Genomic DNA, 14,835 nt, shown 5'->3' with positions numbered 1-14,835 from the left:
TGTGCGGTTTGTAAAAAAAAAAAAAAAAAAAAAAAACGATTACCTTTCCATCATATTTATTCCATTGTTCTTTCCCATCATTACCCATCAGCCGTTCACAATTGCCATCCTCAGGCAAAGTAAGTGCCATATGGCATTACTGTGCCTGACATACATCTCCGCACCACAGATGCCTCATTCAACGTAGAGGAGGCCTGGTGTAAAGAGTGTAAAGTGACAGGATTTCTCTAGGCTACTATGTCTGAGATGCAAAGAGGCAATTTCACAAACCTTCCCTCCAAGAGTAGTACATGCTGTCAGTTCATCAGTGTCAAAATCTTTGGCATTCGAGTACACACTTGAACACACGCACTTCACTGCAACCAATAACATCTATTGTCCTAACTAGTGGAAGTATCGCTCTGATCTGTTAACAATATACAGTTCAACTGAGTAAAAGCAATCAGATCAAGAGGTTAAAAGAGCTTGATGTGGTAACGAGAGGGAGTTTTGCCTCAATGATGGATAAAATCACTATTCATGGTAGTTTAAATCGAACCAATCTATTGGAAATTTCACTCTGCCTTTTGGATGTTCCTACAGTAACAAAAACAGAAAAGGGTAAAAGATTATCCCCCAAAAATATAAATCATCATGCCTTCAATCATATGTAATCCTGTGCAATATTTACGCATGTACAACTCATTTGCTTTCCATCCGGGATCTTCCCAACACACTCTACAAAATCAAGTAGTTAATTCAAGCCAACGCAACCCCAGCAGGCTGCACAAAACCAAACGCTAAGCCTGGCATAAATTACAGATCGCCACGTTTCCATGGTAAGAAGAACACCATCCCTCCGGGAGATCAAGATGTCCATGAAGAGGCGATCCATGTGTAACTTCTCACCATTTACATGTTTCTTTTACAAAGTTCTGTTCAGTTTACAAGTTTCACTCTGAGCTTTAAAGAAAAGAGTTGAGAGAGGAAAGGCAAGCAGAGCAAGCCCGCCGTTCACGCAGGTGCTGTAGAGCAGAGAAAAGCCAAGTCTCAAGAATCACATCAGATAGTTAAAGCCAGGCTCACTCAAGGCCAGACTGATTAATCTGACCACAAGTGTTGATGCTTGTTATTTGTTTTTGTTCCTTTGTGTCTTTCTCTCAATCCACTCATCAGAAAATATATGCTCCTGCAAGGGGGTATTGTCTCCTAAAAACATGAAGCAGAGAAAATATACACTTAAAATATTAAGTTACTCACCCTCAGCTCAGCCAAGACATAGATGAGTTTGTTTCATAAGAATGAATTTCAAGAAATGTAGCATTACATCACTTGCTCACCAATGGATCCTCTGCAGTGAATGGGAATGAATTAACTGATTGAGTGGAGTCGTGTGGATTACTTGTGGTTTATCGTGATGTAGACTCTAATTCTCACGGCACCCATTCACTGCAGAAGATCCATTGGTGAGCAAGTGATCTAATGCTAAATTTTTCAAAATCTGTTCAGATGAAAAAACAAACTCCTCTACATCTTGGATGGCCTAAGGTTGAGTACATTTTCAGCAAATTCCTTTTAAGGAATCATTCATTTAAAAATGTTCAAAAACTTGTATGGGTTTCTTTCTTCTGTGGAACACAAAATATGATATTTTGAAATATTTTAGTGTCCATACACAATCATAGTCAATGGGGTATAGGGTTAAACACAGTTGAAACATTGTTCAAAATATTTTATTTTCTACAGAATAAAAGGTCATACAGGTTTGGAACAATATAAAGGTGAGTGACATGACATTTGAATAAATGTAACTTATTTTAACATTTTTAACAAAGAAAACTACTTGAATAACCAAACTCACCTGAGTCAAAGTGTCACTGCACGTGAAGACATGAATCAATCAAAAGGATGCTCAGGGCAGCATGGCTTCACTTTGCTCCATGTGTCAATGCAGCTATTTAGAGAAATATCAGCCATTACATATTTGAAAGCAATATTATATATGATATTTGCATATCATTGCTCTTTTGTTGATTTTGATTGCTTCCATTGTCCTCACTTTGTAAGTCGCTTTGGATAAAAGCATCTGCTAAATGTAAATCCTGACTATTATTATTTGGATTTAGGATTGTTATGGTTACCTCTTATGGTAGACACACAGGCAGGCCAGTCGAGCAATGGTTTCCCCTTGTAGCAGGTCTTCGAGACAGATTGAACACTCTCCACTGTCCTTAGCTAGCACATCAGCTGTTGGACAAGATAAGAGAATTAACAACCAAGTTATTAGCAGATGAAAGAAAAACAACAATAAAAACAAATGGGATGCTTACTGTTATAAGGGAGAGGTGGAGAAGTCAGACAACTTAGAAGATGGTCCTCTATTCGCCCTCCAGGGAATGGCTTGGTGCAGAAGGGACACCGAATAGCTGGAAAGGAGGGGAAAACAATCAAGCAAGTTGTCTAGCATTGTAAAATGGAGACGTAGAAAGGGTTTTGTGATATGCAGGCCAGTCACAGTAATAGACGGGGGAGTATGCGCCCATGTGGCCCACTTTTCTGAACCTTCTGGCTGGACTACAGCCAACAGACCAATATAGTGTGTAAAAAAAAAAAATACACAAAGATCATCAAGTGAACTGGGTTTACCTCTGGTCTTTGCGTTTCAATCCATCATAGATCATCCTGTCAGAAATGCCTGAAATGTCTACAAAGCCTAATTACATCGCAAGCTCAGTCTCGTATAGATTCATTAATCTTTTTTTAATCACCTTCCATTTTTTATTTGGTTTAAAACAGATAATACTGAAAATTCACTCACATTACAGTCAAAATGGGCTTGTTGTCTACTTTATTATGTATATAAACTTTCTGTAACACTTTACAATAAGATCCCATTAGTTAAAGCATTAACAATGAGCAATACATTTATTACAGTATTTATTCTTTGTTGGTTCATGTTAGCTCAGGACCACTAAATATTATAAACAGTTTTTTATTCTAATAATATATTAATAAATGTTGAAGTTAACATTAACTAAACTTAATAAATGCTTTCAAATATTATTGCTAGTCCTGGTTAATGAATGCTAACAAATGGAACCTTACAGTAAAGTGTCACCAAACTTTCATTAAGCTAACTAGATTAATGAACGTTTTTGGATTGACATTTGCTTGCATGTGGAAAACCAAATGAGATGAATATTAGTGACTGGCAGATGCAGTCACTTTCAATGAAAGTTAATGGCGAAGAGAGCTGTCTGACATCATTTAATGAAACTAATATAGATCTGAAACAACATCAGGAGAATAAACGATGACCATTTTAATTTTGGGGTGAACTCTCTCTCTTTGAATACCATGAAAAAGACCATATAAGATTATTTTGGTTTATACATATATATATATATATATATATACACAGTGGTGTGAAAAACATTAAAGTGTGACAAACATGCAAAAAAATAAGAAATCAGGAAGGGGGCCAACACTTTTTCACACCACTGTATATATATACATATTTTACTATTCAATGTAAACAGTGCAGGTTTAAATGACAGAACTGGAGCTGAATGGTGTGTAACGTCTGAAATGACTACTGCGGGAAAGGAACGGCGAGTCTTTCAACTTACCACCGTGGCGGTTGTTGACCCTGTAGAGGCCGATCCACGCCTCAGACACTGGCCGGGCGTGAGTCCCCCTCACCCGGGCGGACCTGCCTGTGACGCCGCTGGCGGAAGAATGGCGACCACCGGGCAAACGCTCCGAGAAAGTGCGCTGCGGTGCACGGCCTATTTCCTCCCTGCTCACAGGGCCTCCTGGACTGCCATCCTCCTCGCGTTTCTCCTCGGCCCCGTTCTCGTCCGTCGGCGTGGCCTGGCTGCTCAGAGACGGGGACATGTGGCTGTCGGCGGGGCTGCCGTCGCTGCTCGCCTGCTGCCCGGTATCCGAGTCGCTGCCCTCTTCCGACCGGCTGCGGTTCGTCTCCGAGTCATGGTCGAAACTCCCGGAGAACTCCACCATGAGGCTAGTGGGCCTGGTGCTTCGGATTCGTCGACAGGACTCTCTCTTGATGCCATCTTTATCAAAAGGTGTCGAAGCAGCCTCCTCGTGTAAACGGCTCGATCTCGTCCCCATGTTCAACCGCGCGCAGAGCTCGCGCACTCCCTAATACCGATCGATCGATCGATGACTGATCAGCTAACCCGATTACTTCCGTCACAAAGCCCTTAGGCCATATAACTTAACCATATGCCACATTTATTTAAAAGTCGTAAAGTTAGCACTGAGATGTGCTGTGTTTTAATTTCTCTTTCAGTTATGACAACAGCCTACCGCATTTTCCTTGCAGTTATGTTCTGTGGTCCCTGTTCAGCGCATCATACCGGAAGTTGGACTCTTTCCTTCTTCGCTCAACCGACAGTGTGACGTCACGCCCTAAATTAACTTTTTATCCAATCATAGAGCAGGCACATGAATGTTTGAAAAGTATGTGATTTTGTTTCGTGAGAATTAACATTATCTTCGATATGAGTTCTCCACAAGTCAGTTTACGAGAGTATGAACGTCACGAACCTGTGTTGCCTTTTAAATGAATTTTGTTAAAGGATGCAATGCATTTTTGTTGACATTTAATATCATAATAATATTTTATATTTTATAGATTAAGTCTAGAAATTTGCATTTGTTGCTCATTCATGTTTGTTATATATATATATATATATATATATATATATATATATTGGCAATAAAAACGTCACTATACAGTCTTTTCCTCTTTCAAAGTGACAAAAGACTAAACATTTGACTTATTTATTTAATCTTTATATTGGGAGACAACAATAAACGCTTTTCAAATACATTCAATATATTTATATGCTGATTAGTTTCATATCAATGCACTTAGTATTAGTTGTAAAATTATATTAGAAGAATAGAATATTCCCAAAACAAATCTGAAGTGTTATTATTACTGCAGATTAGTCGGAGTCAGTGATGCAAGTCCAAACAAGACAAAGGTCATGTTTACTTTTACTGTATCATGTGGTTCCATATTGCCCCAAACTGTGCAAAATTCAACATGCGCCATAAGAACATTAGCCAGAAGATGTTGGCAGCTCAAAAGACACTCTTATTGCTTTTTGTTGGGGTCTCACTGGCACATGATTTCATTACATCAGCACAGCTAAAGAACATTGAGGAAAGGCTTATAGCCACTGAACAAACACTTACAGAACTGAAGAAAGAGAATTAAGGTAAATATCTCGCAGTAATATTTGCATGAGTTTTCTATATCTACATCTCATCTATTTTGTTTGATCCATTTTCACCTTCACAAAATATATTGATCTGGTGAATCATTTCCATCCCAAAACACAATAACAAAATTCTTCAATGTTCATTGAACAGCTTTAAAGATTTTCACAAAAGCATCAAGTGATAAACTTGAATCTATCCAGGCAGAAAATAAAGGTAAATGAAAATATCTATTCTGTTATGTTAGATATAAAACCAAGTGAAATGATGACAAAACAAAACAAAAATTCACTTACCTTTACAGCCAAAAAGGTTGGCTTTTCAGCTGGACTTTTGGCATCTGGATCACAACATTTTGGACCCTTTGATACTCGGAAAACTCTGGTGTACCAAAAAAACTTAATTAACACTGGAAATGCATATGACCCCAACACTGGTAAACTGTGCTATTCATATTTCTTTATTATGTTAATTGTCCATTGCGAGTATGGATATTCAAGTAATAAAAGGCATTTCTTTACAGTTCCTAGATTCATATGTTTATGTATCTCAAAGGTACATTCACCGCACCAGTGAATGGAGTCTATTTCTTCAGATTTTATGCTCACGCTCACCCTTCTAACCAAATGGCAGTCTGTCTCCACAAAAATAATCAGATCCAATGCTCTGTATTTTTTCTGAACCCTGAGACCAATGCTAATGGCAGCAATGGTGTTGTTCTCTCACTGCAGAAGGGTGATGAAGTGTACACACAGCTGAGGGAGAACAGCTGGGTTTTTGATGATGAAAACAGCTACACCAGTTTCAGCGGTTTTCTGCTTTTCCCCTTTTGAGTGTCCACAGAATCCAGAATTGGATTGAAAAGATGTTTATGCCACTAGTGTTGTAATGATATTTGTGTGATATTTGCCTCAAAGAAAGAGAACATTGTATTATACTTTTCTTGTGTTTTTAACTTAGGTAACCATATGGATTTCATATTGAAATGAATGTATCAATATGCAGTACATTTTCCAGTATGAAATAAATTTTTAACAGCCACAAAAAATCAGTGTGTCATTATTTTACAAATCTTGATTGCATTTCACTAAAGGAATAGTTCACCCAAAAATGAATATGTGCTGAGAATTTACTCACCCTCAGGACGTCTAAGATGTGGATGAGTTTGTTTCTTTATCTGAACAGTTTTGGAGAAATTTAGCATTACATCACTTGCTCACCAATTGATCATCTGCAGTGAATGGGTGCCCGCAGAACGAGAGTCCAAAGAGCTGATAAAAGCATCATAATAATCCTCAAGTAATTCACACAACTCCAGTCCATCAGTTAATGTTTTGTGAAACAAAAAGCTGCGTGTTTAAACAAATTTATTAACACATTTTAACTTCAAACCATTGCTGAACTGTACCTGATAGTAAGCTAGTAGAATATTAATGGATGTTTTTCATGAGGCTAATCCACTCTGTTTTTATAAGATTTATTTTATTCCTTCTTCATTCAAACATCAGAGCAGTAAAAATTCATAATCTGTTTCACAGTTCACACACCACATGCCACGCTGAATTACAGTTAATGTCATTCCACACACCACTTTTGTAAATAGCTGTACAGTCCTCTGCTCCATTATAATCATTCGGCTCTTTTTCCTTCCAGTTGGTGAAAGTTAATGGTTGGTCACTCATATCCACAAAATGCCCTTCTTTCTTTCTGTCTGTTGCACCAACATATACGTAAGTAGACTCAAGGGCAGCCTGCATTGAAGTTAGCACGTTATTCTCATCTTCACTTCTTGGCAGGACAATTTTAGCCCCAGCGTCAGAGCAGAACTTCTGTGCCTTTTCAAAATTATCCACCAGACCATCAGACACGTAATACTTCTGTCCCACTTTCCTGAACGTGCGAAATCCTAGGACTAAACATTAAAAAAAAAAAAAATTTTTTGTAAGAAATTATCTTATAAACACATTTTATAAACATCTTACATGAATAAACAAAATATGTATAGTGCAAACATTTTTTATAGGAAAATTCTACCTTTCTCAACTATAGTGAGTCTGTCTGTTAGGTATTTGACATCTGATTTAAGTTGTAATGCGCTTTGAACACCAGTGCCTGTAAAAGCATAGCAGAGTGAATATCAGAAGCAGAAAATACCAAGAAGTAGCTATATTCTAAGTAGTCTATATGTAACTATAAACTCAAAGGAAAATACTTGATCACAGTAGAGCTTCATTAATTTTACATTATATAATCTCATTATTTATTGATTGTTTGACTGATTTTTTATTTTTATTCTTGCATTGTTTTCAGAAGAAAGAAGATAGACACCAAGCTTGAATAAATGATTTTCTGTTTAATAAAATAAAATAAAATATTAATAATAAAATAATCTATTCACTGTGCTTTAATTTTACCTGGTGTACCTGGATTCCCTTTGTCTCCTTTAGAGCTAGCAACACCAGGTGGTCCTATCTTCCCTGGGGGTCCCTGTGCACCAACTCCTGCAGAGTAAGATTGATGATTAAATCTCATTTCTCAGATCTGCAGTCGCCTTACCTGTCTGCATTATGTTCTACATCAAACTTTATGACTTAACTTAAACATAATACACCAACAACTAAAAGCATAAACCTGGATCTCCCTTTTCCCCTTTTTGTCCAGGAAACCCGTCTCTTCCATCTCTGCCAGGGCTGCCGTTGTTTCCAGGTGTGCCCGGCACCCCAGCATAAGATGGACAACTACTTTCAGCTGCAGCTATTAGCAGCACAAACTCCATTAGGAGCAGCGCAGCACAGAGCTGATGCATTAACAGCGCCATCTGCTGTTCACTGTGGAAACAAGAGAACACGCACCCTTCAGTCCAAAGGAAAATATTTTTACCGTTTATAAAATTATTTTCACTTTTTAAAAATTATTTTCACTTCATAAAAATATAATTTCACTCGGAATATAATGATATTTAATAACAACGGTATTTGATATTATAATTCATATTTAACAAGTTCACAATGGAAAGTAAAAAGAAGGTAAATTAAGAGCAACAAGTGTAACTTTTTCTCTCACATTTTCAATTCTCTATTGAATGTTAAAAAGCATTCTGCCCAACAGTGGTCTCATATCAAAGTTATAAAATACTGAAAACTTGACAACAAAACAAACTACTGACGTGTAGGCTACTTCACTCTTTTGTTTACCGCTTTTTAAAAATCCTTACCAGAAGCATATGAATCTTACCAACAGTTCAGGCCTGGCGATCAGCACTAAAAGAGAACACAAGTGCAGACAACCCTTCATCTAATTTCAGTGACGTAGTTACTCAGATCAGAGTTCAATGACAAAACAAAAAGAAACAAATACTATATCATTTTACAAGTTTTAGATATCTGTCAGTCATATTTGTTGTCCTGTGATTTATTTGCAACATACAATGATTGTTTTTGAACGGAAAAAACACAAACTTTGATTCATGACCTAATTATCGAGGTCAATCAACTTATTATGAAAGGTTTCTTTTTTCAATAGGTGCTCAGAGTTTGTCTAATGCAAATGCACTGTGTTTGAACAGCTGAAAGAACGCCAGGACATCAAATGTTTGAGTTCCTGAGAGAAACTTTTCCAACTCATTTAGCTATCTGTTATATAAAATACACTTTTGGACACTTTAAGTTCAACTTCAACTGTGAAGGGCTCAATTCCTCTGACTGATTGAATGCAGTTCATTATTGGTCAAATTTATGGTCATGGTTCATTATGTATCTTATCAGTATTTCAATTTGGTTTTGATGATGCATCTGTGATATAACATAAAAATAACTGTCTGTAATTTTCCATTAACTTTAACATTCAATTAATAATACAATTACGTAACACACAATATTATCACTTATTATCTTGATTTGTGCAAAATATGTGAACCATATTTAACACTCTGTAATATACGGTCTGTATTGATTTTATTAAGGTGTTTTCCTTGTATTGTCAATTATGCTTTGTATCGTGTTGTGTTTTAGGGTTAAAGGAAACGTCTGTAAACTTAACAGAGGCAGAAAATTACCATTACCTTTGCCATTTTTCTACTTATTTTCTTTCTTATAGTGTAGAAATAATTTGATGAATCCAAATACAGATGTCCAAACACAAAAATACTTGATGTATACTTGATAAGTTTTATACAAAACAACAAGATCCAATGTTTACAATAAATGTTAATGATTGATTTTCTTAGGATAATCAGAGTGAAGCCGTGGCTTTGCTTATGCAGAAGGCAATGATTGTAGCCAAACCAGAACATTTTTACTCACAATTTATGTTTGAAACTAAATAATTGCTTCAAATGCACTCTATGTTTTTATGGAATGTCATTCTATTCACCATCTGTGTAGATGGCAACACAGTCCTCATTCCCACAATAATCATTAGGTTCATTTTTCATCCATTTAGTAAAAGTTAGAGGTTGGTTGTGCGTATCTACAAATTTCCCCTCTATCTGTTTGTCTGTTGTGTTTGTCTGATGCAAATTCACTTTGTTTGAACAGTTAAAAAAAAACCGCCAGGACATCAACCGCTTGAGCTCCTGCAAGAAACTTTTACCCACTAATCGATTTAATACCATCTGTAGATTACCCTACACATTTTCAGATGACGCACTTTTTAGTAAACCTTATGCAGGGCTCATATGTAATTGACTGAAAGTAATTAATATTTGTTACTTAGTGGTTGTGTATTGCAATTTTGGTATCTTATCAATTTTTCGTTTTCTGAAATGTCTGTGGTTTTTAGTTCTGTTAGTTATGCAATTGATGTCAGATTTGCAATGAAATAAAAGAGACACTTTGATTTATGACAAATAATCGTAATAATGCATTTATTAATGTGTTAAAAAAACATTTATGGCAATTATTTTTGTATATTTCATGCACTGTAATTTCTTTTAAAGGATACATTTGACAATGTGATTTAAACTGCATTCTGTGTGCACTGTTAATAACATATTAATATTGCAGATATGCATACTTTTTAATGTGGTATACATTCTATCAGATTTCTATTTCACATATGATGGGATGTAGACCATTACAACCGACATCATCCCAAAGGCCACAGTCCTCTATAACACCACAATCTTGTAGTCCCTTATAGTCATCAGGCTGACCAGGACCCCAGTTGGTAAATGCCAATTGCTTTTCCTCAGTGTCCACAAACCGTCCCTCTGTTTCTCTGTCTGTGACACGAATATACGGCTTCTTACTACCTAAACCACTGGATACTACTAATTTCAATAATGCATTGTTCTCTGTATAGAAGTTCTTGGCAAAACTATTCTTCCACCAACGTCCTAACAGTACTGCATCAAAAGCTGCCTCAAAACCATCAGTGACATAGTATTTCTGTCCAACTTTTCTGAATATCTTAAAAACCACAGACTGGTTAAAACTCACAACCTTCTCAATCATGGCAATCTTGGCATTAAGTTGCTGCATTTCAGATTTTAGGGAGTCAGATATGCTGTCATGACCAGAAAAGCCTGGAAATATAATAATTACACTTAGGTACATGCCTACATGGATGAACATAAATTATCATATAATATAAAATGTTAACAAAAAACTTTTTTTAGATAAAAAAATCAACATTTTCGTATTGCCTGAACCTGTAATTTCAGACAAGGAATTTTCAAAAAGCGAAATAAAAGCATGTAATGTTTAATACCTGGTAGACCTTGGAGTCCTTTTCCCCCTTCTCTCCAGCTGGCCCAGGTGGACCTGCTTTACCCGGCGGCCCCTGCACATTCACTCCTAAGACAGTATAGTAGGTGTGAAATCTCATCTCACTTCATTACACAGTTGGTGAACCACTAACTCACTCATTCACTCACTTACTCTCTTTCACAGACCTGACTCTCCCTTCTCTCCTTTGGGTCCAATTGCTCCATCTTTACCATCTCTCCCATCTCTGCCAGGCAGATCGTTGTGTCCAGGAGTGCCAAGAACTCCACCATATGTAGGACAGTTCAGGTTCTGCGGTTCAGCTCCATCCAACATCCGCAGTGCAAACTGAAAGAGCAGAAGATCCTTAAAGGTGACATATCATGAAAATCTGACTTTTCCAGGTTTTAAGTGCTATAATCAGGTCCCCGGTGCATCTACCAACCAAGGAAACGTGAACAAGATTAACCCAATCACTTTGTTTAGGTAAGCCTTTTTCTGCAAGCTTCTGAGAAAACCAAAGCATCTGATTTCGCTCCCTTGGTGACGTGGCAAAGGGATCTCATTATAATATTACTGCCCCTTAATCTGTAAACTTCAACTCAAGGCACCGTCATTTTGATTTCACAAGCGACAACGGTGTACCAGCTCTAATGCCATGGTGAAAGTTTGAGCGAAACATGCTAACTGTTCTGTCTTTGGCTGCACAGACGAGCACAGAACACTGTTTAGAGTCCCAGCCTCAGAGGAGACAAGACATCGGTGATTTATTGATTTATTTCGGCTACTGTATATCGCTGCTGCCACACAGATCTAAAATAAACAAGGGATTTATTTCCCAGCTGTTTACCTTCACAGACATAACCAACTACACTTAAAATATATATTTTTCGCTGAGATTTGAGTAATCTCGTTGTGTATTCTACGTAAAAACGCTGTTTTGTGTCATGGTTATGCAATGACGTCATCACGCAATGACATCACAATGACATTTAGCAACTTTTAGCAACAAACGGATCTGCCTTTAGCAACTTCCCCTGAAAATTATTTGGCAACACTGACTATCCCTTTAAGCTTCCAGCTACCAAGCATTAGTTTGCCCGACTAATTACTATTTCTTTCAGCTCCGCTGCTGTATTGAGCTGAAACAAATAAGTGGAAGAGCTCACGTGTTTCAGAGTATTTCTTATAGCAAGCTATAACAGTGAGTAGGCGGGTTTCCCCCTCTCTCTTTAACGTTACCATCTGCGCTGCACTAATGCAGACACGTTCATTTGATTTGGCGCTTATGCTTCCAGCTCTTGTTCGTGTACATTTTTTAGACGCAGACTCTGAGGAGTCGCACAGCAGAAGTTATTTGTGCACTACGTTTTTGGCGCTTCGAGCTACCAAACATTAGTCTGCCCGACTAATTATTATTTCTTTCAGCTCCGCTGCTGCATTGAGCTGAAACAAATAAGTGGAAGCGCTCATGTGTTTCAGAGTACTTCTTATAGCAAGCTATAACAGTGAGTAGGCGGGTTTCCCCCTCTCTCTTTAACGTTACCAGCTGCGCTGTACTAATGCAGACACGTTCATTTTATTTGACGCTTAAGCGTCCAACTCTTGTTCGTGTACTTTTTAGACGCAGACTCTGAGGAGTCCTGCAGCAGATATTTTGTCGTGCACCATGGTCTTGGCGCTTCATGCTACCGAGCGTTGGTCTGCCCGAGTAATATAATATTTCTTTCAGCTCTGCTGCTGCATTGAGCTGAAACATTAAGTGGCAAGCTGTTTTAACATTTAATGCTATATGGCTCAGGTTGTAGCGTTGAGCAGATGGGTTTTCCTATCTCTCTCTCTCTCTCTACTTCTGCGCTTCACTAATGCAGGCACGTGCATTTGAATTGGTGCTTACGCTTCCAGCTCTTATTTCGTGTTTTCACCTACATCTTGGATGCCCTGGGGGTAAGCAGATAAACATCAAATTTTCATTTTTGGGTGAACTATCCCCAGTGTTGCCAGCTTAGCAATTTTGTTGCTAGATTTAGCAACTTTTTAAACTACCCTAGCAACTTTTTTTCCAAAAAGCACCTAGCAACAAATTTAGCTATTTTTAAAAAGTTTTTGGCAACTTTTGTAAAGTGACTCAAATGATAAAAAGGCACATATTTTCATCTAAATTACACAAAATGAGGAAACCATTGAACAGCTAGCCAGCCAAGCAGCACATCAACCTGGAGAGAGCTGGAGAAAGATGCCTAACAGTACAAACATCAAATATGCATTGTTGCTAGTTCCAATTGGTCAATAATAAATGCACATTTATGATTAACATTTAATGCTATATGGCTCAGTTTGTAAAGTTGAGCAGATGGGTTTTCCTATCTCTCTCTCTCTCTCTCTCTCTCTCTCTACTTCTGTGCTGCACTAATGCAGGCACGTGCATTGAATTGGTGCTTACGCTTCCAGCTCTTATTTCGTGTACTGCTTTTAGGCACAGACTCTAGGAGTCCTGCAGCGGGTGTTTGTCATACATTATGGTCTTGGCGCTTCATGCTACCAAGCCTTAATCTGCCCGGCTGTTAATTTTTCTTTCAGCTCCGCTGATGCTTTGAGCTGGAACAAATTAGTGGGCACGCTCACATATCTAGAGTAAATTCCTATGGCAAGCTGTTTTACACCTAATGCCATAGTAACTCGGGCTGCAGAGTGAGCAGGGTTTTTCCGGTCTCTACTCCTGCACTGCATTAATTAAGGCACGTACATTGATTTGGCGCTTACGCTTCCAACTCTTGTTCATGTGACTGTTTTTAAGCACGGACTCCACAGCTGACATTTGCCGTGCGCTATGGTTTTTGGCGCTTCATGCTACCAAACACTAGTCTGCCCGGCTAATAATTATTATTCTTTCAGCTCCACTGCTGTTTTGAGCTGGAACAAATAGTGGACTCTGTGCTATGAGCTGGCTCTGTGGAGTTTTGCAACACACATTTGTCGTGCAACATGGTTTTTGGCACTTCAGGCTACCAACACTATTTGCATAACTAATCATTATTCTTCTCATCCCAACTGAGATGCACTGAGCTGAGCTACTGTGTGAATGAGTTCACGTATAAGAGTATCTCTTTTGGCAAGCTATTAATGCTCACCATGGCCAGCCTACTTCATGTGATTGATGCGGCGCTTCTGCTACCAACACTCGCTTCACATGACTGGCTGCATTGTGACTGCAGCATAAAACATTATTGTGCACTAGAGATGCTGGGTGCTTCATGCTACCAAGCAGTGGTTTGCATGACTAATTACTCTGTTCTTTTCAGCTCCGCTGTTGCATTGAGCTGGAACTGTGTATGAATGTGGGCAACCTACAAGTGTGTTTGCCTCTCTATCAGCTGTTCCGCCGCTTGTTGCGTTCGGACTGATTTTGACCGTTCTTCGTGCCTTAGCTTTGGAGATCGAGAGGATAGCCCTAAAGCGATTGGTGCAGGGTCTATGTTGACATCCAAGTTCCCACTCTGTGGTTGGTGCTGGCATGCATGATTTTAGTATCCGTTCCTGTTTCAGAGGTTTTTCCCGCAACTCAGGTGTCTCGGGACCTCATGAGGGAGGATCAGGCTGTCGTATGGTTACACCATCCAGCTTCTATGGGTTGATTGGATTTGCGTCACCTAACCTTGTGCTTGGAGTAAGCAATTTCAAGATGCTGACGCAGAAGTTCATCCTGTCTCTATCTGAACCCGAGATTGGTTTGTGACCATCGATCTAAGGATGCGTACTTCTGCATCCAGATCGTCAAGAGACACAGGAAGTTCCTCAGGTTTGCTTTTGGAATAAAGCTTACCAATACTGTATTCTTTCATTACCTTGACGATTGGCTGATATTAGCTCAATCACACAAACTGTTTGGAGCAGCGTT

The 14,835-nt window shown here is 38.4% G+C and overlaps 3 protein-coding genes and 1 pseudogene across 4 annotated transcripts in view; 1 reads left to right on the top strand and 3 right to left on the bottom strand.

Annotated features, from left to right (window-relative positions):
• Nucleotides 1-20: 20 nt before the first annotated feature.
• Nucleotides 21-4,411, bottom strand: LOC107659393 (E3 ubiquitin-protein ligase znrf1). The gene is made up of 5 exons (XM_016448315.1): nt 3,609-4,411; nt 2,310-2,405; nt 2,121-2,226; nt 1,841-1,933; nt 21-1,188 (listed from the first exon to the last, which is right to left on the bottom strand). The coding sequence occupies exons 1-4, from the start codon at nt 4,111-4,113 to the stop codon at nt 1,876-1,878; spliced, it is 765 nt and encodes a 254-aa protein (XP_016303801.1). The 5' UTR covers nt 4,114-4,411; the 3' UTR covers nt 21-1,188; nt 1,841-1,875.
• Nucleotides 4,412-4,986: 575 nt separating this feature from the next.
• LOC107659394 (complement C1q-like protein 2) lies at nt 4,987-6,267 on the top strand (annotated as a pseudogene).
• A 428-nt stretch (nt 6,268-6,695) lies between these two features.
• On the bottom strand, nt 6,696-8,546 carry hbl4 (hexose-binding lectin 4). Of its 2 annotated transcripts, none has more exons than XM_016448312.1 (5): nt 8,447-8,546; nt 7,864-8,060; nt 7,647-7,733; nt 7,267-7,344; nt 6,696-7,144 (listed from the first exon to the last, which is right to left on the bottom strand). In XM_016448312.1, the coding sequence occupies exons 1-5, from the start codon at nt 8,524-8,526 to the stop codon at nt 6,765-6,767; spliced, it is 822 nt and encodes a 273-aa protein (XP_016303798.1). In that variant the 5' UTR covers nt 8,527-8,546; the 3' UTR covers nt 6,696-6,764. The 2 variants fall into 2 exon arrangements, with proteins under 2 accessions (XP_016303798.1, XP_016303800.1); XM_016448314.1 differs by having other exon boundaries at nt 8,467-8,541.
• Nucleotides 8,547-10,674: 2,128 nt separating this feature from the next.
• Nucleotides 10,675-14,835, bottom strand: part of LOC107659391 (complement C1q tumor necrosis factor-related protein 5-like) — a 9,922-nt gene continuing 5,761 nt past the window's right edge. The window contains exons 2-4 of the mRNA XM_016448311.1: nt 11,126-11,285; nt 10,942-11,027; nt 10,675-10,756 (exon numbers count right to left, since the gene is read on the bottom strand). Coding sequence (XP_016303797.1) covers nt 10,721-10,756; nt 10,942-11,027; nt 11,126-11,273 — 270 coding nt within the window. The 5' untranslated portion in view covers nt 11,274-11,285 and the 3' untranslated portion in view covers nt 10,675-10,720. The remainder of the gene's footprint in view (nt 10,757-10,941; nt 11,028-11,125; nt 11,286-14,835) is intronic.

This window comes from Sinocyclocheilus anshuiensis, unplaced genomic scaffold (assembly GCF_001515605.1).
Source record: "Sinocyclocheilus anshuiensis isolate Anshui unplaced genomic scaffold, SAMN03320099.WGS_v1.1 scaffold940, whole genome shotgun sequence".
Classification (NCBI taxonomy): Eukaryota; Metazoa; Chordata; class Actinopteri; order Cypriniformes; family Cyprinidae; genus Sinocyclocheilus; species Sinocyclocheilus anshuiensis.
This window is presented reverse-complemented; position numbering and strand designations above follow the sequence as displayed.